The 25,680-nt window shown below is 28.3% G+C and overlaps 1 protein-coding gene across 2 annotated transcripts in view; it reads left to right on the forward strand.

Moving 5' to 3' along the window:
- LOC124937488 (valine--tRNA ligase, chloroplastic/mitochondrial 2) overlaps window positions 1–22,569 on the forward strand; it is a 41,545-nt gene extending 18,976 nt beyond the window's left edge. Inside the window, exons 1-27 of one of the 2 annotated variants that reach the window (XM_047477755.1) lie at window positions 6,860–7,079; window positions 7,384–7,468; window positions 7,681–7,807; window positions 7,950–8,033; window positions 8,555–8,649; window positions 8,720–8,811; window positions 9,024–9,077; window positions 9,387–9,439; window positions 9,521–9,588; window positions 9,859–9,934; window positions 11,341–11,424; window positions 12,054–12,202; window positions 12,313–12,430; window positions 12,545–12,661; window positions 13,178–13,398; window positions 14,360–14,449; window positions 15,067–15,178; window positions 17,082–17,192; window positions 17,300–17,437; window positions 18,309–18,359; window positions 18,448–18,560; window positions 19,601–19,748; window positions 20,177–20,281; window positions 20,375–20,476; window positions 21,070–21,142; window positions 21,227–21,393; window positions 22,067–22,569. In XM_047477755.1, coding sequence (XP_047333711.1) covers window positions 6,941–7,079; window positions 7,384–7,468; window positions 7,681–7,807; window positions 7,950–8,033; window positions 8,555–8,649; window positions 8,720–8,811; window positions 9,024–9,077; window positions 9,387–9,439; window positions 9,521–9,588; window positions 9,859–9,934; window positions 11,341–11,424; window positions 12,054–12,202; window positions 12,313–12,430; window positions 12,545–12,661; window positions 13,178–13,398; window positions 14,360–14,449; window positions 15,067–15,178; window positions 17,082–17,192; window positions 17,300–17,437; window positions 18,309–18,359; window positions 18,448–18,560; window positions 19,601–19,748; window positions 20,177–20,281; window positions 20,375–20,476; window positions 21,070–21,142; window positions 21,227–21,393; window positions 22,067–22,195 — 2,901 coding nt within the window. In that variant the 5' untranslated portion in view covers window positions 6,860–6,940 and the 3' untranslated portion in view covers window positions 22,196–22,569. Of the gene's footprint in view, window positions 1–6,859; window positions 7,080–7,383; window positions 7,469–7,680; window positions 7,808–7,949; window positions 8,034–8,554; window positions 8,650–8,719; window positions 8,812–9,023; window positions 9,078–9,386; window positions 9,440–9,520; window positions 9,589–9,858; window positions 9,935–11,340; window positions 11,425–12,053; window positions 12,203–12,312; window positions 12,431–12,544; window positions 12,662–13,177; window positions 13,399–14,359; window positions 14,450–15,066; window positions 15,179–17,081; window positions 17,193–17,299; window positions 17,438–18,308; window positions 18,360–18,447; window positions 18,561–19,600; window positions 19,749–20,176; window positions 20,282–20,374; window positions 20,477–21,069; window positions 21,143–21,226; window positions 21,394–22,066 lie in introns of those variants that run through there. The other variant, XM_047477756.1, reaches the window with a different exon arrangement.
- Window positions 22,570–25,680: the final 3,111 nt, after the last annotated feature.

The following is a 25,680-nucleotide window of genomic DNA, read 5'->3' on the forward strand; positions in this document are numbered from 1 at the left end:
TTTATCGATTAGTGAGTATAATATTTATTTATCGATAAATGAATAATAATTCATTTAGTTGATCATATTTTTAGAATTATTTTGTAATTATATCATTTTGTATATATATTAAGTTCAAATATAACAAACTTTAATTACATTCATATTTTTATAATTCTAAATTAGTTGTACATGCACGCATAGATAAAGGGCACATTATTGCATAGATAAAGTGCACATTATTATATCCTGAGGCTATATATAGTATTGGAGGAAAGAAACAAGGATCAGATGCATTTTGGGAGGAAAGAAACAATCAATTTTGAAGGCATTTTTCCAAAAAAAAAATGACTTATTATTTTATTTGAAAATTAGTCATTGAATTTAATGTATTCATGATATATTATATAAATAAAAGTATATTATTTGAAATATAGTGATTATTCATTTATATTTACATAGGGTCTATAAAGACTTTATTTATATTTATTCAGTTTAAACGAGGTTATTCGTTAAGCCCAATAGACCGAATTGGGACCGGAAAAGTTTATTTATTAAACGAGGTTATTTAATTATCGAACATTTATTAATTTATCGAGATTCTACTATCAACCTAACTTATTAGTGTGAAATTATTTTTCAAAAAGGGAAATTAATTGATTTTCTTCTTGTTAACTGTTTTAGTAAAAAAATATTCAAACACTAAGAAATATATTATTCACTTTTCACAAATAAAAATGAAGAGATCTTCTAGTTTATATTTTTATGTGAATTTTAATTAAATTATTATATTACATTTAAAAATACTAACTTTTAGTTGACATGGTTATTTTTTTTATGATTTATTAGGATAGTGGTAGTTAAAATTTTGCTTGACCTATAATTCTAAACTAAAGAAATTGATGCTAGAATATTATAGTTATTCATTAAATATTTAGAAGAAGACATTCGGACAAGAAGGAGGTTAAGGGACTACATTCCGCGTTCTATTCCGCGAGGGATGGGGCAAGGCCAACGACGAGGAAGGTTGAAGGTCTTTAATGTGCTCGGAGAGGTCATGGATAAGAGGAGTATTGTGTTTCTCTTTCATATTAAATTTCTGACAATATATTGACTGATATTTACACATTTGTAAATATAAAGATTAAGTTAAGTGACATAACAAAAAAAAATAGTTATGAAGTTGAGGTGTAAAAATATAAATAAATGACATTAATTATGATTTTGTGTATCATGTTATTAATCATAAACCATTCTACTTCATTTGCAACTTAACCAGTCATTGCAAGGCTGAACAAAATTAGTTTGTCATAACTGGCTACAAACTGGCTACAAAGCCACAACTTTTTTTTTTTTTTTTTGACTCATCCTAGTTTAATTAAGAATGAGAGAGCAAGAGATGAGAAAAAAAAAATATCTTAATGGATTATCGGGTGGTGTTGTTGAATTTATGCATTATTATTATTATTATTATTATTATTATTATTATATTTATAAAAAATTAATATTTATGTGTGGAGAGTGTTTATTTATTTTCATATATATAATATTTTATCATATTTTTTTAATCTCAAAATCTTTCTATTAAACTATTATTATTGTTTTATTATATATAAAAATAAATAATTATATAATATTTTTATATAAATATAAAAATGATTAATTAGATCATATATTTTATATGATTAGATAAATTATATTTATAAAAAAATATTAATGAAAAATAATATATATATATATATATGATGAGTAATAAACCAAATTAACTATGAGATATAAAATTATTTATTTATTTATAAATATGTATATAAAAAGAAATAATTGGTAAGAGAATTTAGTAAAATAAATGATGTGACTTAATTCGCCTGAAAAAATATTTTTTCTCTATTATCTTTCTTCTCATATTTTTTTAGTCACTTATTCTTTCTCCAATATTTGTTTTCTCATATAAAACTAATTAATTATAGGAGAGAAACAAAATAAATTAATTAAAAAATTGTAAGAGAGAAAATTCAATTCATTGTGTGAAATGGAGAACGTTTATTTATTTTTATATATATAATATTTTATCATATTTTTTCTTAAGACTAGTTTTCGTAATAAATATTTACAGTAATTTTGCTTAATAAGTTCATGCAAATAATTATAATCAAACACATTTTTACGTCTAAACTTAATTTTCTCTCTACCTCAGACCTCACTAGTCACTTATCAACAGCTCAATTGTATTTAATATTATAATCTCAGCTTTTTTTCTTTCTCATTATTTTAAAATATTTTTTTATTCATTTTATCTCATTTATTTTATTCATTTTTAATCATTTTATTCATTCTCTCGTCTATTTAATCTCTTTTAATTATTTTATCTATTCACCCTCATCTATTCCATATATTTATAATACTTTTATATATTTATATAAAATTATTATAATAAAAAAAACTTACATTTAAATATATTTTTGTTTATTATTTATAATATATGTATTTTAATATATAAAATAATTAAGCAAAATATAAATATAAATACACTTAAATTTTTTTTTTATAATTATAATTTTAGAAATTAAACTACCTTTAATTATCTAAAATATATATTACATTTAAAATAAATGATAATACGAAAAGGGTAAGAAAACTCGAAAATAAATTAACAAATGAAAAATTGGGTCAGCAAGGGAGAGTGTGGATATCTGAAAAATATATATAATAATAATAATAAACTAGCATGTATCCCGTACATTTGCACGATTAATAATATAAAAAAACGTGAGAAAAATATTACGGTAAAAATGTTTATGGCGGATCAACACATAATCCAACCCAAGTATCCATTACTCACACATATATATCCAAATTAACCACAGCTCTCGACCCGGCAATCCGGACACTTTAAAAATTAAGCATCATTATATATATATATATATAAATTAGTTAGTTAAAAAGTTGAACTTATATTGTTAAAATTTCTCGCGTTCATAAAATTTAGTGTTGAATTTAAAATATAAAATGTGATTAGCCTAGTTGGTTAAAAAGTTGTACTTATTTTGTTAGGTTGCAAGTTCGAACCATACTTATAACATTTTTAATTCTATTTTTAACCATTTTAAATTTATGGTCGGGTCAACCCATAATCCGACCCAAATATTCATTTACTCTCACATATATATCCAAATTAACCACAGTTCTCGACCCGGCAATTCAAACACTTTAAAATTTAAGCATCATTATATATATAGATTAGTTAGTTAAAAAGTTGAACTTATATTTTTAAAATATCCCGCGTTCATCAAATTTGGTGTTGAATTTAAAATATAAATTGTTATTAGCCTAGTTGTTTAAAATGTTGTACTTGTTTTGTTAGGTTGCAAGTTCGAATCATACCTATAGTATTTTTTATTTTATTTTTAACCGTTTTAAGTTTATGGGCGGGTTAATCCACAATCCGACTCAAATATCCATTTACTCTCACATATATATCTAAATTAACCACAGCTCTCGACCCGGCAATCCGGATACTTTAAAAATTAAGCATCATTATATATATACAAATATAGATTAGCTAGTTAAAAAGTTGAACTTATATTGTTAAAATATACTGCGTTCATCAAATTTGATGTTGAATTTACAATATAAAGTGTTATTAACCTAGTTGGTTAAAGGGTTGTACTTCTTTTGTTAGGTTGAAAGTTTGAACCATACCTATAACATTTTTAATTTTATTTTTAACCGTTTTAAGTTTATGGGTGGGTCAACCCACAATCCGACTCAAGTATCCAATTTTCTCACATATATATCCAAATTAACCACAACTCTCGACCCGACAATCCGGACACTTTAAAAATTAAGCATCATTATATATATATATAGATAGATTAATTAGTTAAAAAATTGAACTTATATTGTTAAAATATCCCGCGTTCATCAAATTTGGTATTAAATTTAAAATATAGAGTGTTATTAGCCTAGTTGATTAAAATGTTGTACTTGTTTTTGTTAGGTTGCAAGTTCGAACCATACCTATAACATTTTTATTTTATTTTTAACCGTTTTAAGTTTATGGGCGGGTCAACTCACAATCTGACCCAAATATCCATTTACTCTCACATATATATCCACATTAACTACAGTTCTCGACCCGGCAATCCGGACACTTTAAAAATTAAGCATTATTATATATATATAGATTAGTTAGTTAAAAAGTTGAACTTATACTGTTAAAATATACTGCATTCATCAAATTTGGTGTTGAATTTACAATATAAAATGTTATTAACTTAGTTGGTTAAAGGGTTGTACTTGTTTTGTTAGGTTGCAAGTTCGAACTATACCTATAGCATTTTTAATTTTATTTTTAACCGTTTTAAGTTTATGGGTGGGTCAACCCACAATCCGACCCAAGTATCCATTTACTCTCACATATATATCCAAATTAAGCACAACTCTCGACCCGACAATCCAGACACTTTAAAAATTAAGCATCATTATATATATATTAGTTAGTTAAAAAGTTGAACTTATATTGTTAAAATATCCCGCGTTCATCAAATTTGGTGTTGAATTTAAAATATAAAGTGTTATTAGGCTAGTTGATTAAAATGTTGTACTTGTTTTTGTTATGTTGCAAGTTCAAACCATACTTATAACATTTTTAATTTTATTTTTAACCGTTTTAAATTAATGTGCGGGTCAACCCACAATCCTACCCAAGTATTCATTTACTCTCACATATATATCCAAATTAACCACAACTCTTGATCCCGACAATCCGGACACTTTAAAAATTAAGCATCATTATATATATATATATATATATATATATATATATATATATATATATATATATATATATATATATATTACTTTCTTTATTTATATCAATTATTTTAAAATATTTGAATTCTAGAGCGCTATGAGTTTAAGCCTTTCATTTATTTAAAAAAAATCAATTATTTTAAACTTAATTATTTTTTAATTTAAGTCATTTATTAATATTTAAAATTATATATTAATAAAAAAAATTATAAAAATTAATATTTATATAATTTATTTTGAAATATATATTATTTTTAAATTTAAATTATTTATTAATATTTAAAATTAAATTAATAAATATACATATAACATTATATATATAATATTAAGTATTAAATAATATTATAAATATAAAAATAAATAAGCTGTATGTATAGGCTGAATCAAACATACTCAAGCTTAACAAAGAAAACCTACTTAAATAAATTAAGATCATATCAAAAGTAAAAAAGTAAGCTAATGTAAGCTTAAGCTGAATAAGATGGTATCAATAAACAGAATAAGTTAAATCAAACTAGCCCTTAATCTAAAAACTTTTTTTTTATTAAGAGGTTATTATTGTTTTATTATATATAAAAATAAATGATTATGTAACATTTTATATATAAATATAAAATGATTAATTATACAATATATATTTTATATAATTATTATTATTTATTATATAATAGTAAATAATTATATAATGTTTTATATATAAATATAAAAATAATTTTAGACCATATAAATATATATATGATTATTAAATAAATTATATTTATAAAAAATTAATGATGAAAAATAATATATAGAAAAAATAAATTTATTATAAGATATAAAATTATTAATATATATAATATATATATAATTAGAGAGAAAATAAAAAATAAATTAATTAGGAATTATAAGAGAGAAAATAAATTCGGCTTGTTCAAATGAGATTTATAAATATGTGGATTAAGAATATGTATGATCGATAGAAGTGTAGTATTAATAATATTTTATTTGTGTAGTAATTAATTTTTATATTTAATTATTATATATTTATAAATTTTATTTATGATCTTTCTATTATTACTTAATTAAAAAATATATAATTAATTAATTAATTCAATATATATATAAATAAATAAATAAATAAAGATAAATAATTAGTGAGTAAAAAAATTTATTAATAAATTTAATATTTAATATTTTATTATATATATATTTATTAATTATAAAAATTAACTTTATTCAAATAAATATATTAAAATTTATAATATAAATAAACCAAATTATTTAATATAAAATTTATTATTTTATACTAAAATTAATTAAAAGAAAATCACTAAAATTATAAAAATACTATACTAAATAAAAAAAAAATAAGAACCAATGAATAAATATTAAATTATTCTAATAAACACAATTTTTATATATCACTCAAATAAAAAAATTCAGTTATAATAATTTGATTTAAAATTTAATTTTTAATGAATTTTATTCAAAATTATATGTATTAATCTGAGAAAAGATTAGTAAAAAAAATATGGAGAAAAAAAATAAATTAAAACGGTGAAAAAAATAATGGAGAAGAGGAGTAGAAGGGGAATAGAAAGAGAATCTCATATAAAGGAGAGAGACTAAAATCAGTTTAATTCCTTTATTATTCATTAAATATTAAATTAATTAAGAATTATATAGGTAAAATATTATTTTCATAGTGGAAAAAAGTACAACTCCAAATCTTCCTTATGCTATTAAATTAATTAATGATGTTTTAATTAATTAATTTAAATTAATTAATTCAAAATACAATTAAAAGTTTAAAATTCAATGTCAAAGATAATTTTTTGTTTTTTTGTATATGATCAAAACATATAACAAACTTAGATATCGATTTAATCATTTTGTGCTTTGTTTTTAAGATAATTAAAGTGAAATTCATAGGTTGACACAATAACTTTTATATTAAAATAAAAAATTAGTATTACTCAATTAATTAATTTGGTGTAATTTTTACTTTTTCTGCTAAGCAGCATAAAAGGATTTGATATGAATAAATAAATTTAATATTATCAGAACTTGTCAAGTGAAAGTCCAGTTTTCCCCTTATTGCCATTTCGCGGCATCTTGTTTATCTATATCGCCTCTCCTTCTTTAGACTGGAAGGCTGCGGAGCTCTACAATGGCGTTGTCTAATCCTTCTTTCTCCACCTTTTGCTCAGCTCATAGACTCAATCCCCTTCTCTTCGCTCGCCGCCATCGCTGCGTCAGGAGTTCTCGTTGTCACTTAAATCGTCGTCTCCGGCCTAGATTCTTTGCCGGTAAATAAATACCCTTTCTGTTTCTTAAGTTGCCAACTTAGCTAATTCTAAAACCCAATGAACGAACCCACAAATATTATATCAAGCTAGCACCTTTTTCTGGAAATTCAATGAAAGAATGAATGAATGATTGAATTCAAGAATTGTTATAATGTCCGGATAGTGCCCACTAAACTGCACATGATGAGCAGTCAGTATGAATGTTTAGTTTTGCCTATTCTACAATCTAGCAGGTCTCCTTATCAGATTTTATCTTTGTGCAACTCTTTCTGATGATACATACTGTTTCCTTTGACAATGGTAGTTGCTGCATCAGAAAGCGGAGTCTTTACTTCACCGCAGATAGCAAAGTCATTTGACTTTTCAAATGAGGAGCGCATTTATAACTGGTACTTGGTCACTGTACTTTTGTGTTTTTGTTATATTGACATTGTAATGTTTTGAGTCTTCTTGCCTTATCTTTTGTCTTAGTACCCTAGTCCCTATGTATGCTTTTATGAGAATAATTTCAGCATATATGTTTATGACCTATTGCTATCACTTTCTATGAAATCTTGGAATTTTACAATTGTCTGAAAAGAATGTGATGTATCCATGCTAGGTGGGAGTCTCAAGGCTATTTCAAACCAAATTTTGATAGAGGGAAAGATCCTTTTGTTATCTCAATGCCACCTCCAAATGTCACTGGTTCGTTGCATATGGGACATGCTATGTTTGTGACTCTCGAGGTTTGAGAAAATGGTCGATATGCACTTGGTTGAAATTCATGTTGATGCAGATTACGATCTTTCCTTGTCTATTTCATTATCAGTATTTGATGAATTAAGAAGAACTTGCTTATCCACATTAAATTTGTTCTCTTCTTACCAGGATATTATGGTCAGATACCATCGCATGAAGGGAAGGCCTACACTTTGGCTTCCTGGAACTGACCATGCCGGAATTGCAACCCAGGTATATTACATGATTTAGTTCATACTTCTACCTTTTTGGAGGATAAATTATTCAATGACTGGACTTCAACCAACTTCTCTTTGATTCACTATCCCTTTACATTTGATCCACCCTTCGCTCCTAGTGGCTTGTTTGTCTGGCATGAAATGTTTTCTCGAAGATTTGGTTTAATTGGTAAATACATGAAAAAATGGTGCCACTGCAGGCCGTGTACTTTGACAATTTGTGCTGGCTTTATGAAGATACTAATACTCACACAAAGATTTGTACTTTAGAGCTTGTTTGATGTGGATTTAATCCAAATAAATGAACTTCAAATTCAATCGCAATCATCCTCTATAACACCAAAATATAATTTCTTTATTCCGTATAGTCAATTGAGTTTTTTTTTTCTTACAAAAAGACAGTTTATTTCGTAAAAACTCTGCTTCAAGCAAGCCCTTAATCATTCAGTGAAGCAACTACTCCCTTAGAATTCTCATATTTGGCATGTCTTGAAGCTACCATTTGTTCCTTTTCAGTTAGTTGTAGAAAGAATGCTGGCATCTGAAGGTGTAAAAAGGGCTGATATAGGAAGGGATGAGTTCACAAAGCGAGTGTGGGAGTGGAAAGAAAAGTATCTCTGCAACCCTACTGTCTTTGATTATCAGTTTTAGAACAAATATATAACACCATTTTGGCTCCAGGTATGGTGGGACCATTACAAATCAGATCAAAAGACTTGGTGCTTCCTGTGATTGGACCAGAGAACATTTCACTCTCGATGGACAACTAAGTAGTAAGACAGTTCTCTATCCAGTATACTATTTACGGAGAACATTGTTTCATGCCTCACAACTTATATTAGGCTAAGACAATGTGCTCTTCTCTGCCAATCTACTTTCTGGTGAACGACTTTAGATCAGTTTTTACTTTGAAGTGCACAAACATACACTATCTAATTTGATTTTGATTTGTCTTCATCTTCTCACAACTTTTCATTATTTTTAGGGGCTGTAATTGAGGCATTTGTTACACTTCATGAGAGAGGTCTAATTTATCAAGGTATGGAGCAACTGAACTGATATATTTTCAAAGTTTGCAAACTATAGCAGCATGTTGATGTATATTTCAGCTTTTGGTTGGTTAAAACCTTAGTTGAGTACTTATTTTTGCTTCTTCACTCTTCTTTTCTACTACTTGAGTATTTCCCCCCATTTTTCTTAGTGTTATTGTTTCTGTTCCTTTTTCTTTTCTTTTTTTGGGTTGGGTGTTGGCTTTCTTTTTCCGATTTCCCCCCTGTGCGATATTGTTGCTTCCCACCAGCTAAGGAAACTGCCGGACTAGTCTAGTAAAAGAGATATTGTTATGCAGGATCTTACATGGTTAATTGGTCCCCAAACTTGCAGACTGCAGTGTCAGACTTGGTATGTTGTTCTGTGTCTGTTAGGCTATTGTTGCTGTTTTTCTATTTATCTAGGCTGTTGATGTTCAGTAACACTTCTCAGGAAGTAGAATATTCTGAAGAGCCAGGTTTTCTATACCATATTAAGTACCGTGTTGCTGGAGGTTCAAGGTAATGAATACATTGTTGACCCTTGTGTTTCCAAAGTTATATTCAAATAAATCCTCACTAGAAATGGTTAAAGTGGAGGATTATGCTACCTAATGATAGGTAGTCAAGGGATTTAAGCATGAATATTTTTGTTAATAACATTATTTTTAGTGACATTTGTCTATATTGATTCACAAATTTTGCTCCCATTTCATATTTTGGAAGCAGCAACAAGGTTTAGTTACTCATATATGTGAATGTGTTCATCCTACAACTTTCTCCACTTTGTAGGGACGACTTTTTGACCATTGCTACGACACGTCCTGAGACTTTGTTTGGTGATGTAGCCGTTGCTGTGAATCCCGAGGTATGGTTGCTTTGAATTAATGTTAAAAATGTGCAGTGAGGTTCTCAATCACTGAACGTCTCACAGGAGTATTCTAAATGTTTCATGAATTTGGATCCACTATTTCAATTCTGATAATTGTTTATTGTTGAGAGGAAGCATTTTAAATTTTAATTATGCAGAAAAAATATGAGAACTAAAGAGGGATGTTATTGAATTGGATTTATAGAGAATAAGCACTATTTGTGGGATTAGATGATATCACTAATTATAAACTTGACGAAAACTATGTTTTATGACAATGGGTTGAAACCTAACTAGGCAGGTATACTTCTTTATTTTGTTTGAAAAACTAAAACTTGTATAAAAGTAAGTGTCACAAGGTTTGACTGTTGCAAAACAACTTTATGACATACAAGCCACTAATTAGAGAGAAAGAAAAGACAAGTGTCTTAGGGATGAAAGAAAAGCCTTAAGCCTCTAAGCAATAGGTCAAGAAGAATCCAAGGATGGGCACAGCATACATACACCATAATAAAAATCATAAAGCTTATAAGTCTTCAAAATTCTTGTTACACAATATTTTTTTTCCTATTTCTCTGGAAGATGATTGGATGCTTTTGCCTGAATTCCTTCCAAAAAGGTTCCTTACATTCCTTAACTATCCCATAACTAATGTCAAATCCAGGTAACTACTTATTCTAAAAACTGACATTTATAATTGCTTCTGCGGTTTCCACAATATCTGTGAAGTTATTTACAGTTTCTATGTGATAATTTACCTTTTTCCTATGTTGTACGGATACGGGTATCGTATCAAATACGATACGGATACGGCGATACGGCAAATTTTGAAAATATAGGATACGATACGTTTAGGATACGCATATTATTAAAAATTATTAAAAAGATATATATAAAATAATAATTAAAAAAATTAAAAAATATTAATAGTTAGTTAATAACTTGATGTGAATCTTAAGTTTATCTTGTTTATCTAAGAAGCACATAAGATAGACAAAGTAAGATAAGGATTAAGGAAGCTTCAGTTAAGAGAGGAAATGTTAGTTTAGGGTTAGTTTTATTTTAAACATTTCAGTCCTCCTAAATTTTTTACTTTTTAAAAATTACCCAAAACTTATCCAAAAACGTATCCAAGCCGTATCCAAACTGTATCGGATTGGTCAACTCCATAAGAAGTCAACGATACTCCTTTTGCCGTATCCGATACTCGTTTTGCCGTATCGTATCCGTGTCGTATCCGTATCCGATACTCCGGAATATTTTTTTTTGGAGTATCCGTGCTACATAGCATTTTTCAGTATCCTCGATGGCCTTTCTATTCGTTGAAGTGTTCAAGAGACTAAAACTCTATTCCTCATACTGCCCTTGCTATCTATTTTTCTGATGATTGTTTTTCTTTTCAGGATGATCGCTACACTAAATACATTGGAAGACAGGCCATTGTCCCATTGACATTTGGTCGCCATGTACCCATCATCTCTAGCAGGGTACAGACTTAAGGCCTTGCTTTTTTAAACAAGAAAAAGGAATTTATGCAGATAATAAAAGTTTAACTAAAACATGTATTTGAGCTTCTTTTTTTCCTTTCTAAAAAATATTCTTTCTTCTAGTCTGCTTTTAATTTTTCTATAGCTTTATAAGTTTCACTGCTCGGAATATTGTTGGACCTAGGAGCTGGGATATAACATATTGGACTTTCTTGTGGGAATGGAGTCCTAGTGGTGTAGTTCATCTAGTACCGTTATGATGTTATGCTTGAGACTACTTTCAATGTTTTGTTTTGCATCTTTGACAAATTTAGATGATGATAGAGATGTACAGTTCTTCTCCTATCTTGTTTGTTTCACTTTATTAAATCATCATAAGGATCTTGTGTCAAATTATACTTCTGTTACAAAGAGCTGCAAAATATGTTAAAGCTTTCATGATATGAAAAGAGAAGTGAATGGTTCATTGTTAGTGTCTCCATTTTATTTGGCACTCTTTCAAAGTGTAACTAGCAAGGAAATATTGGATTGCATGACCAAGAGCAGTAATTTTTTATTCTGTCTCTCATTCAAATTGCATTTGGTAGATAATCCAAATATGTAATGGTCTCTCTCTTGCTAATGTGCAGTTTGTTGAAAAAGATTTTGGAACTGGTGTATTGAAGATAAGCCCTGGTCATGATCACAATGACTACCTTATTGCTCGGAAGCTTGGCCTTCCAATACTTAATGTTATGAATAAAGATGCCACACTTAACGAAGTTGCCGGAATTTACAGGTAAATCATGCTTCTGGGCATTGCTTGGTTACTAAAACAATGACTGTTCAACTATTTTTATGCTTTTAACTTCTGTAATTGTCTTATGAAATTTTAACTTGAAAAATCAGTGGCCTTGACCGCTTTGAAGCAAGGAAGAAACTATGGGCAGATCTAGAGGAGACAGGTTTGGCTGTCAAAAAGGAACCCCACACTCTCAGAGTTCCCAGATCGCAACGTGGTGGAGAAGTAAATTTCTATTTAATCAGTAAAGATCCTTCCTGAAGTTGAGCAAACCGAAGCTTGCTTTTCATCATTTTCAGACATGTTATTTTTCTTCATTTCCATCTATCTTTTCATTAGATAATTGAGCCATTAGTCAGCAAACAATGGTTTGTAACCATGGAAACTTTGGCTGACAAGGCCCTCAAAGCAGTTGAGAATGGAGAATTGACAATTATGCCTGAAAGGTTTCAAAAGGTATAAAAGATATTTCCTATGAGTCAATTATTGTTATTTCATATTATTTACTGTAGTTCCAAAATTCATCTTTCAGTTTTCTGTACTACTTCCAACATATAAACCTCGTCTGATGTGTGATTTTTTGGGTTATTTGAATGTTATGAAGTCTAAAATCTTGTTTGATGAAAAAGTGGGTTTTTTGGGGATTATCTGGGTTAAATTACTAAAATGTCCTTTTGTATTTTAATCTTAAATTTAAAAACTAAGGGTACTTTGGTATTTTAATTTATGAATTAAGTGATTTGATTGTTGAAATGATAGGTGATGTGATAGAGGTTTTTTCTGTTTGAAAAAAACAAATAACCCAAGATCAAACAAGCTTGTAGAGTGTTTTCCCCATTACAATGTTGTACTGCAACAAAATCCTGCCCATCATATTATCCTCTTTCATTTGTCTTTATTTTCAATCTTGTTTTGTTTAAGTCAATTCTTTTTTACTTCCTGTCTTAATATTTGCTTGCCTATCAACTTTAGATATATGACCACTGGTTATCAAATATCAAAGATTGGTGTATAAGCAGACAACTATGGTGGGGACACCGCATACCAGTTTGGTACATTGTGGGTAAGGACCCTGAAGAAGAATATATAGTCGCAAGGAGCGAGGAAGAAGCTTTTGTTAAAGCCCGTGACAAATATGGACGAAATGTTCAAATATACCAAGATCCTGATGTTCTCGACACTTGGTTTTCAAGGTTTGCTGAAAAAAACAGTCTAGAAACTCTTATCTTGAATGCGAAACTTTTGCTATGTCTATAATTTGGTGTTGAAGGTAGTCATTTAGTAATAGTGGTAAAGCTTGTTCTTTTTTTTCTTTGATACCATGTGGATTTTTGTCAAACTAAAATACTGTTTTCTTGTAGGAAGAAGTGTATTCATTAAAATGTTTGTTTATTCCTGAAGCTATTACCTTGTGTATTCTGTCAGTGGAAAGAGGTTTATGTACCACCTGGTCTTGTTTGTAGGAATATGAAAACCAATTCTATATTTGATCAAATGTTTGTGATTCTTTTTTCATTGAGAAAAGGATGAACTGTTTGTGATTCTTGGTATCTTCTGAAGTTGAGAGTAAAATCATAAGAGTGTTTTAAGCTAGTCGAATCTTGCCTTCATGTATGTTCATATCCTTTTGTTCTGCAACATTCTTAGCCTTAAATTTATCAAACTTAATGTCAAGTATTTTTTGTTCCATCCTGCAGTCATTCTTGATTTAACTGTCAAGTAAATAATTGAAGAATGACTATGTGACTAGTAATGATGTTTTCTGAGAACTAGAAATTCAACCAGAAATGTAATGAATCAGGGGAAAGTTTGATACTCAGAGAAGATAAGATTTGTTCTGTTGGTCTCATTCCACCATAATTATTTGGACACCTATTACTAATTAATTTTTAATTCTCATTTAATGTGTCAACTTTACTTATCCCTGTTGGTCTCATTAAATGGATAGATAACCATAGCCTATAGACTTTGGCTGATGATAGTCTTATGCCATTGACCCCAAATAGATAAGGGAAAGATTATTGTCAAGTTTAAATGAATGCGAAAGCAAAAAAAAAAAGAGTTAAAGATGAATCTTCATCAGATAATCTCTGATTTCCTATTTGATACTACATAACAGATCTTCTAAACCAATTATTATTCCACTTTCTACAGTGCTCTATGGCCTTTCAGTACATTGGGATGGCCAGATACTTCTGCAAAGGACTTTCAACAGTTCTATCCAACTGCAGTACTTGAAACTGGGTATTCTCTTGTTTAAAGTCTCTCAATTGCATTAGTAATCTTGTGTTAGTATTTTGAACTTTCTTTTAAGTTATGTCATCAGATACTAACTAATTTTTCATGCAAGGGAACTAACTTTAGGTACTTCCTTTGACAATTATCCATTTTTGTGTTGTCCTTGTTTTTTATGATTATATTCTCATCTTATCACTTTTTGGCTAACAAATTCATAATACCAATTTGTCAGAAAGATTATACAAAGATTAAGGTAATGACCTAATACTAGGATAAAAATACTTTTAGTCCTGATTAACTCAGTATCTTTGACAAGATAAAGTCATCAGATAATTGATATGACAATATGGGTGATGTTGGATGCACCATTTTAGGTTGCAAAATTGTTATTTAAATAATCAGGAAGAGTAAACAGTGTTTTTGGTACATTTCTCTCATGAATGGGCATCACAGGAATACCTTACCATTCTTTTCAAAATGATGATATTGGTCTAATCTTGTTAATGTAGGGAAGTGTGATTCAATATCTATAGTAGTCACAAGTCCCTTTTCTCAATCTTTCCCAACTGATTCTGTGGTATTAATCTACTTGTCCAAACTAAGATATTATACTGTTTGAACAGGCATGACATATTATTCTTTTGGGTGGCACGCATGGTGATGATGGGAATTGAATTTACGGGAACAGTTCCTTTCTCCAAAGTTTATTTGCATGGTCTTATTCGGGATTCACAAGTGAGTAAATTGGTTATGGCTATATTATGTTGCTTATATACTTGAGCATAGATCAATATTTTCTTAAAGTGGGAAAGGAGGCATTTAAAATATTTAAGGCTCATCAGCCTTCTTGATCTCAGCTTAACATCTTATTCATTTTGTGTTATGTTGGGGTTTTAACCTTAAAATTCATCAGACTTTGTTTTTTTAATGTTAAAGTTATATTAATAGTGATGCAAAGACGACTTTTAATAATATAAAATTTGTGTTAAACACCTGACCTCAATGTTGTTCATTGAACAATTCAAACCACGTTGAATTATTATTATTGTTTTTTGTTATACATCAAACCACATTGAAATGATAAACATAGACTTTGAATTTCTAATACGTGGAAATGTGTAAAACATTATTAGATTTGCTAACCCTCACATGAAAAATGTTTAATGCCTTTTGCTTTGCTTTCATTAATACACAATGATTCTTATAGATCCTCACAATCTTCTTGTTCATTTTTGTATTGAGTTGCTTGGATCATGGTAAATATTGCACTTAGGCTATGTTTGGATGCTTGTAATTGGAAATAGAATTATAATTACAATTCAAATTTTTTATAAGTGAAATGATGAAATTGAAACCTAAAAAATTATATACATTAAAATCCATTGGAATTACAATTTCAGTTTTGAGTTATCAAAAAAACAAAGGATTTCAAATTGGATCCCCAATTTTAATTCCAATTCCACATGAACCAAACATAGCTTGGTTTCTCATACTTATTCCAATACTTATTCCATGACACTTTAATTCAAAATACAAAATTTTCAGTAACCTCTGTTCCATGTTCTATGGTTAATAAGTGCTTCTGGCATATTGTTTGCAGAAATGTTGAACAAATATATGATGTTATTTACAGAATTTTGAGGGAGAGAGAAATATTAATTCCCGTATATTCATGCGACAATAATTACCAATCCACACAAGATCATCATCTAATTGCTTAACTTAGGGAACTGAAAAAAAGAACTTCACTATTAACACAAGTAAACCTTTGCAACTGAGTTAATCTCCTTTCTCTGGCTACGAAAGGAGACAAGGTTTTCCATCTAACTTTGATTCTGCATGTTGAAGAGCATGGTCTAGGCGGCTAGTCTGAACTTCACACTGTAAACAAAAGTAAACCTTCGCAACTGTGTTTTTGGTAGTGTTCGGCTTGAGGTAAGCCATCCAAAGGGAAAAAAAAGTCAGGCTCATAACGTAGAAAAAAATCACCATTGGTATCAAAACTACCTAGAACCAGTGGCAACCCAAAATGCTTCCTCTTCAGAAAATGTTACAAGCCATAAACTGAATGGCAGTAATTATTTGCAATGGTCAGGTTGCAAATGTTTCTATAGGAAAGGAAATGGCATCACTGTTGCACCACTGATCGACGACCTAAAATATTGAATTTTGGAGACCAAAAACAATATAAATTGACTAATACTTCATGTACAAAGATACACAATTACTCAAAAACAATGAAATCTCCTCTTCCCCTATGTTATTTTTCTACATACGCTGATTAGTATATGCAGCCTGGAACAAGGACTTACTCTTCCCCGAAAATAAAGGGGCAGTTGCTTAATCCTGAGCTTTTCAGAATCTCACAGCGCTATGAAATGCATACACAGTTTCAATCAATGTCGAGCTTCTAATGTTCTGTAGAGCAGTAACTACTCATGCTTCATAATAATAATAATCTTAACATGATTTAGTATAACTATAGGTAACAGGCTTAATAGTTTACATGCTTGTCCTTCACTTTATTTGCTTGATGATATTAATTTCCCAGGCTTAACTTTTTCATTTGTTTTTTCCTTTTTCTTGTATCTTTAGAATGATAAGACTTAAATGAAATAATATCAATAAATTGTCTCAGGGACGAAAGATGTCCAAGACATTGGGAAATGTTATAGATCCATTAGATACAATCAAGGAGTTTGGTACTGATGCTTTGCGGTTCAGTCTTGCTCTGGGAACTGCTGGTCAGGTTTGTCTTATCCCTATGAAGTTCTTCTGGGCTGAGTTTTTCATGTTGTGTTTGTCCTTGGAACTAAAACTTATATCTATTGACTAACTTTATTTTCTTTCTTGCAGGATCTCAATCTATCAACTGAGAGGTTGACAGCAAACAAAGGCTTCACTAACAAATTATGGAACGCTGGCAAGTTTCTTCTGCAGAATCTGCCTGATCAAGGCGAAATATCTTCTTGGGAGAGTATATCTGCTTTCAAGGTTTGCCAATTACCTGGTGCAATTTTCCAGAAATAAAGTGCTATCCATAACAATTAAACCTTGCTTTTACATAAAAAATCCCGTTTTTCATTTTATAAATTGTAAAAAAATCAGACGGTGTGTGTAGATAGAGCTTCTTGGCTCATCAAATGCTGGTAACATGTTGATGATCCTATTTGGGTCCAACAAACAACTTAAAGCAGGCATCACTCTAATTGATGTGTATTTGACCACATAATATATCCCCTCCTTGAAAGAAACCCTTGGCACAACTCTTGCCTTGAACTTTTGCATCTCAACCCCTTGCATACCACCTTTTTTTCTTGAAGATTCATTTCAAAAGGGAATGATTCTCCTTGGCCAACAAGTGTTGTCTATGCGACTATGACTTAGAGCCCGCCAACCATTTACTTTTGATCTACGGCCAATGACATTTGGTCCCTTCTTCAGAATATCTTGAATTTCCACTGGCTGATTCTGGGTCAATGAACTGGATGATCTTCAGAAAAAATCATTAGTGCCGATTGGAAGACTATTATTCCCTTCCGATCTGAAAAGAGCAAACCAATATAACCTTCCATGGAAAGCGCTTTGGAAAAGAAAGGATCAAATGCTTTCTCCTCCACACATTCACATCCATCAAGGGGATATGCTCAGGATGGGAGTACTTCAACCTCATAGGAATCTAACACTTTTGTATCTTGTTTTTCCTTACTGTTGATCTATTCTGTAAAATAAGAACCCTCCTCGCACTCATAACCTTATTATTTTTATCTAAAACAATGTTGACCTTCTTCAAAACAAAATGTTTTTGGTAAGAGTTTAGTATTTCTTCATGTTTTTTAATAAAAATTGCGTATAATTTTTTCAGTTTGATCAAGAGGAATTTGTAATCGGACTACCATTACCAGAATGTTGGGTGGTAAGATTCTCTTTTAGGGTGGATTTATTTTTTTATTTATTCTTTAATACAAACTTTACCTTTTACACACCATATGTTCCTTATTTAGGTTTCAAAGCTCCATATGCTGGTTGACACAGCCACTGCAAGCTATGACAAGTTTTTCTTCGGAGATGTAGGGAGAGAACTCTATGATTTCTTTTGGGCTGATTTTGCAGATTGGTATGCTGTTTTTACCATATCCATCATCTTAAGCCTACTAAGAACTTGCGTTTCATTTGATTAATATTGGAATTGCTTTAGTCTTTTAAATTGTGCTTACTGGAAATTCCTGAAAATGTATTTTAATAAATGGTATGGGTAAAACAACTAAGAAATATCAAAATTGATAAAATAACTATGAAATATCTAAATTGTTTTAATGGAACTGAGCTATAATGTTTACATTGTGTTCAATAATTTACGCAGGATACATGGAAATTGTATCTTATTGGATAATACTTTAATTGATTTACTTCTTTTTAATTTGTCTATAGGAACTAGGAAGTTCAAGTTATAGTTCTATATGCTAATGAACATTTTTATATGGTAAATGGTAAATGGTAATTGTGCAGATTCACCTGAGAAAACAATTATCAATATATTATATTTGTTTGGTGCGTACCAGTTATGTTTTTTTTATATATATTTTTTATTTATTTTTTACGTTGCAATTATTTGTGAGAAGTCATGAGGTTTTTGAGGCAGGGAACAGTAATTTTTTACATTTTAGTCAAGCTTGACCATTGTTATATCGTGAACATTTGTCTAAATTGGCCTTTTTATATGGTAAATGGTTATTTGTGCAGATTCACTTGAGCAAACAATTATCAATTTATTATATTTGGTTGGTGTATACAAGTTCTGTTTTTTTTTCTAATTATTTTTATTTATTTATGATTCGATTATTTGCGAGAAGTCTTGGGGTCTTTGAGGAAGGGAACAGTCATTTTTTACATTTTAGTCAAGCTTGACCATTGTTATATTATGAACATTTGTCTAAATTGGCCTTTTCTCTAGCCTAATGTTAAATGTTATAGTTATCTGCGGTTATATGTTTCAAGTCCACTGTCCTTATTGACTTCTTCAGTTTATTGTAAAACTTGCAACAAAAGAGTGCTTGTGATGGATATGAAATCTGAAATCATAATTAAGAAGATTCCTTTCTAAAAATATTTGTTACGTTGTCTATAGACGGTATTTATTGTTTTGCTTTCTTATAGGTATATCGAAGCCAGTAAAGCTCGGCTTTATAACTCAGATGATGCTCCAGCTGTTTTATTGACTCAAGCAGTTCTTGTATATGTCTTTGAAAATATATTGAAAATGCTACATCCTTTTATGCCGTATGTTACTGAAGAGTTGTGGCAGGTTTGTGACCTTGTCTTCTCTAGCCATTAGATTCACTTTTGTTTAAATGTATTTCTTTTCAAATGATTTAGGAATTTTGATGTATATATGTACGTCACATATTTTTCTCACTATGGATGGGTTTGCACAATTACATTTTTTTTTTTAATTTAAGAAGCTAGTACGACCTCCCAAAGGGTTTGCACATTACTGTAGAGTTAGTGTATATTTATCTAGTTCACTATGTTTATTTAGTTGAACTAATAATTAATTAATGTATGTCCTTTATTATTCCGAGCTGAATATTATGTCTTCATTTCTATTTGATGAGACACAATAACTGTTTGTGATGAATCTTTTGCCTTTATAGAAGATGCTTTTAAACTTTAATTTTTTTTCGTTTCTTAGAGATTCATTTTTCTGCTGATGGTATTATGCACATTAAACAGGCTTTGCCAAAGAGAGGAGAAGCTCTTATTGTCTCTAAGTGGCCTCATACTTCACTTCCTAGGAACGAAATTGCAGTAAAAAGATTTGAAAATTTTCAAGCTATGGTGAGAATATCAACTGTTCTTTATTTCCTCATTGCAAATTGATCTTAAAGTTAGAAGTCTGATGATTCTTAAATTTCTTTTTAATGAGATCAGACTAGAGCAATTAGAAATGTACGAGCAGAGTACTCTGTTGAGCCAGCAAAGCGTATATCTGCATCGGTTGTTGCAAATTCAGAAGTTCTCCAGTATGTTTCTGTAAGTAATCTTCTTTATCTCATGGGAATTTTAAAAGTAAGGTTGTCTAAATCAAGATGAAGATCTGACTTGATGTTGAGTCCTTTACCTTTTTCCCTAATTCTTCATTTCCTTTCTTCTTTCTGTTCCTTTGAGTCGCTGTTTGTCTTGAAAGAAGCCGCTTTCACAACATGTTGCAATTCGCTACACTTATTAAAACAAACTTATAAATTAAAAAAAAAGAGACATATAGGTCCCATTGAAAACACTTTTTATAGTTTTGTATCTGGATTTACATATACGTTTGGAAACTAAATTTAGTAAAACACATATTCGAAAATTTATTGGATGTTTCTTATCTGGATACTGAAACATAAATTATAAGTGTATCCATATGGGGTTATATCTTTCCATCTTTCTTTTTGTTTTTGTATGAGAACCGTTTAGATCAGCCTTTGAAAAATAATATTGAAGTTGATGAGAATTTGTAGCTTAAATATGAATATCTATTGACCCTTGTATGATTATAGACTTTGAACTCTACTTTGCACCACCAGTTTGAATGCTTCATATAACTGGTTCAATATTAGCTCACAACATTTTCTTCATCCCAGGCTGAGAAGGAAGTTTTGGCTCTTCTATCAAGACTAGATTTGCAGAATGTCCATTTTACAGTTTCTCCTCCAGGTTTGGTAGCTCATGATTTTCTACTTCTACTCAAGTTGTTTGAACTTTGTCAATTTACAAGCATATCCATAAACCGTGCTTCAGGTGATGCAAACCAGTCTATCCATCTTGTTGTGGGCGAAGGGCTAGAGGCATATCTCCCTCTAGCTGATATGGTGGATGTCTCGTCTGAGGTAAAGCGCATCTCCAAGCGCCTTGAGAAGATGCAAGGAGAATATAATGCCATTGTAGCTCGATTGAACTCTCCCAGCGTATGTTTTCTTTCTATTATACCCAGACTACATGTGTCATCTAAAGTATGCCATAATCTGAAAATGAGTTAAAAGGAAATATAGTAAAGAAAAACAAAACGGCATATTTATACATAAAATATAATGAGTTAAGCGTATGGAAAAAAATTTGTTTATTGGAAGTGTTTCACAAAAATAAGTGTCTGGAAAATAAATGTTGAATAAATCAAATGAAAAGATCTAAATAGTTTTTAGTATTTGTTTTGATAAAATGTAGAACTAATGTCGGGAATGTCATACAGTTACTGGTTAAAGTTGTATTTTAGACACTTTTATTATATTATTGTGTCAAGTATTTCATATCTTACCGAATTAAGCTAGATATTTTATCTTTTCGATCAGATGGATCGTATATAACAAACTTAATTCAAATAAGGGATAATCATTTAGCTATGTCAAGAGTTATAATTGTTCTTGTAATTTCGATAAACTTAACAACATTCTCTTTTATAGTTTTTTTCTTTCAATTTCGATAACTTAAAACATTAGTTACTAAAACAAAGATAAGTTCTCTGTTTATCTTGATTTTCAGTCTGTCGCCGCATCATGTAACAGTGAAGTTGAATGCTTATTATGATATTGATACTGCATAGCTTCTTGTTCCCATCTAACTTCTTAATTTTGATTTCTTCAGTTCATAGAAAAAGCTCCAGAGGACATAATTCGTGGGGTCCAAGAAAAAGAAGCCGAAGCAAAAGAAAAGATAACTCTTACCAGAAAACGATTAGATTTCCTCAACTCGACGATCATGGTTCCAAAATAGGTGATAAACAACTCTTTTCTCCATTTTTCGGATGCATCAATAGAGGCTAGCCTTGTTCTATGCTGTTCCTACAGATTCTTCAATTATTATTAGTATTCATTCAAGCATTAAAGTTTTGGTCTAGATAGTTCTATCAGAAGGCATTCGATCCGGATTTATATTTCTATTGAAATGAGGTGAAGTTCTAAGGTGTCTGATTTCGCCTCTTGTAACTGTTGAGAGCAAAATAAAAATATAATGTATAATGAAATTATGTTGCTGCTATAGTAAAGCTCATTAAAGTTAATTTAGGGCTCTTTTCATTTCAAATCTGTGTAATATAAGTATAACTTCCAGTTATGCATGTTAATAATTTTTTTTTGTTACCAATTGTATTCATTCTCTCAAAGTCTTTAGATCAACTCTTCATTGATCTAACTTTTTGAGAGCTGGTTTGATGTGGGATTTTTGAGATTTTCTTAGGATTTTATTTAGTTTTTTTTTAAAAAATTAAAATATTTCGGGTGTGAAACCGACCTCATGACCATGAAGTATAAGTTATTGTGAATTGAGTCTTCAAACTATAATTTTTTTTCACTATGACATTATTATCATTTCAATTAATAAATCACTATTTTTATTAATTAATATATTAAAATATTTTTATTTTATCTTTGTAAAATTTTATTTTAAATATAAAAACTTTATAGTAATTTAATCAATTGACAATTTAAATAATTTAATATTCTAATATTATTTAGGCAAAAAAAAAATTAAAAAACTAAAATAATCACCATCAAAGCTATTAGGGTTATTTAAATGATTGTGGGGGATAATATTGATGTGAGTATATTTTTAATTGGGGATGATATTGATGTTAGTATAGTTTGGTAAAATAATTTAAAAATATTAATATATAAAGATAAAATAAATAATAATAATTTTTAAAAAAAAGTATTTTAGTATTTTAAGTAATGAATTGAAGGATGGAATAAAAGAATAAGAGAGTGATATAATATTATTTTGGAGTTATATAATAAGGCATTGATGTTAGTTTAATATTAATTACATATTTTTTTTCAATGTATTTATAGTTGAATATATTTTTAAATGAATTATAATTATATTTTAAATATGTTATTTTAAATTAAAGTGAGATTATAATCAATTTTAAAATAAAAATAATAATTATATTATTTATTTATTTTTATTATTACTTATCCCCTTGTTTTAAGGTAATTTTTCAAAACAAGCTCTATATTTTTTTTTATAATTATAATTTTTTATTAAATATATTTTAAATTTAATTATTTATATTATATGAATTTTTTTTATAAATTTAATTATTTATATTTAATATTTTTTTAATTATTATTTTTATAAATTAATTATTTATATTTTATACACTTAAATTATTATTTTATATAATATAATAAATATTTACTTAATCAATTTCAAATACATATAAATGTATATAATATATATATATATATATATATATATATATATATATATATATATATATATATATATTCTTTATTATATTGTTATTTATTTTAAATATATATCATCAAGATAGTGAATTTAAAAAAATAGAAAATAAATTATTATTTTATAATATTATTTATACATTTAAAACTCTTCACTTTCTTGAAATTTTATTATATATTTTTATATATTTAAATTATTATTTATATAATATAATAAATATTTATTTGATTGTGATAACTAATTTTAAAATAAACAATATATATATATATATATATATATATATATATATATATAAATATAAAGTGACATTTTAAATTATATATATATTAACTTGGATAAAATTAACTCTCTTGAACTCAAAAATAAAATTCAAACATTAGATAATTACAAAATTTATTATAAAATTAGTAATGTAAAATATTTAAAAAATATATTTTTAACTGATTAAGTAAATATTTATTATATTATATAAAATAATAGTTTAAATATATATAATATAAAAAATTAAATTTAGGATGTGTTTAATAAAAAAAATATATAAAACTGAGTTTAACAATAAATTAAATTAATTTGAAAATGAATTAACAAAAATAGGTTGGAGTACTCCAAATAAGTTTACATTAAACCCATTATTATAAAGAAGTTTTGTAAAATTAAAAAGAGACGTTAAGAAAGGCATTTTCGTTAATTGTACTATGTTTATTTTATTTTTTTGTCAACAATGTACGGTACATTTGACCTAAATTTGGACAGGCACATGGGATTTTTATTTATTTCTTTCTTTTTAGAATTTATCCACATGATATGCACATGCAATTATAAATTATGACAGAGTAAACATTAAATGAATTGAACATGGATTTATCAATTAATTATGTGAGTAATAGGAGACGTGGCATCATTTATTGGATTAAAAAAAAATTATTTCATGTATTTGAAAGATTGCTAACTCATGCTTTTTATAACTAATTAAAATTTATAAAAAAATTATGTTTATTTAAACAATTTCGATCTCATATACTCAAACTATTTTTTTTGGGTGGTGTAATTTAAGTGAATTGAATATATTTTTTAATAAATATTTGTTGAAAAGGAAGGTTTTAAAAAGTTTGTTGAGTTAAATTTTATTTTTCCATTTAATAAATTGATATTTTAAGTTTGATTATCACTAAAAATATATTAAGTTAAACGTAATGTATGATGGTTTTTATATTATATTTTAAAAAGTAAATATTTGAAAAAAAAAAATTATATAATTGATACACACCATCAATTTAAGTATAGTTGTCTAGAATAAAGAAATTAAATTATTGATACAAGGATTTCAACACATTTTTAAATTTGTTTTCGAGATCATGATTTATGACTTTATTAAGAGGTATATTGTAGTTTCTCATTGCCAATACTCTATCACTTCAATTAGGGAGTATTGAATCTAAAATTTAAACTTAAAAAGACTCGTTTTATGGGTTTTATTTTGAATGAAATTAATTTTGTTCAAAAAGTCATTAGATGATATATTGATTAAAATGATTTTATTCAAAAAAAAAAAAAAAGTTTTATTTTTAGGTTAAAAATGATTGAATTGTGAAACAAAACAACAGGGCATTGAATTGGAGAGGGCTGGGATGGGATTGGATTGTAAGTTGAAAAATGATAAAGAAATAGGAGTAAAATGCTTTTAGAGTTCATATTAAGTACTCAATCTTCAAATATTTGGTATTTGATTTTCAAATTTGATTGAATACACCTTTAATTGTACAATTATATTGGCACTAAAATGTTGACAGAAATCTTCTTCTTTTTTTTTTTTCATATTTTTCATTGAACCCACTTAAAAAAAAACAACGGATTAAGTATGTAGCCCGCAAATACACTTAACTATTTAACCAGACACAGAATTTGACGTAGAATTTGTCGCCTGACGGGCTCGAACACAGGAACGGACGACAAATTCTGCGTCTGATTAAATGGTTAAGTGTGTTTGTAGGCTATATACTTAATCCGTTGTCCCA

Source organism: Impatiens glandulifera, chromosome 5 (genome assembly GCF_907164915.1).
Source record: "Impatiens glandulifera chromosome 5, dImpGla2.1, whole genome shotgun sequence".
Classification (NCBI taxonomy): Eukaryota; Viridiplantae; Streptophyta; class Magnoliopsida; order Ericales; family Balsaminaceae; genus Impatiens; species Impatiens glandulifera.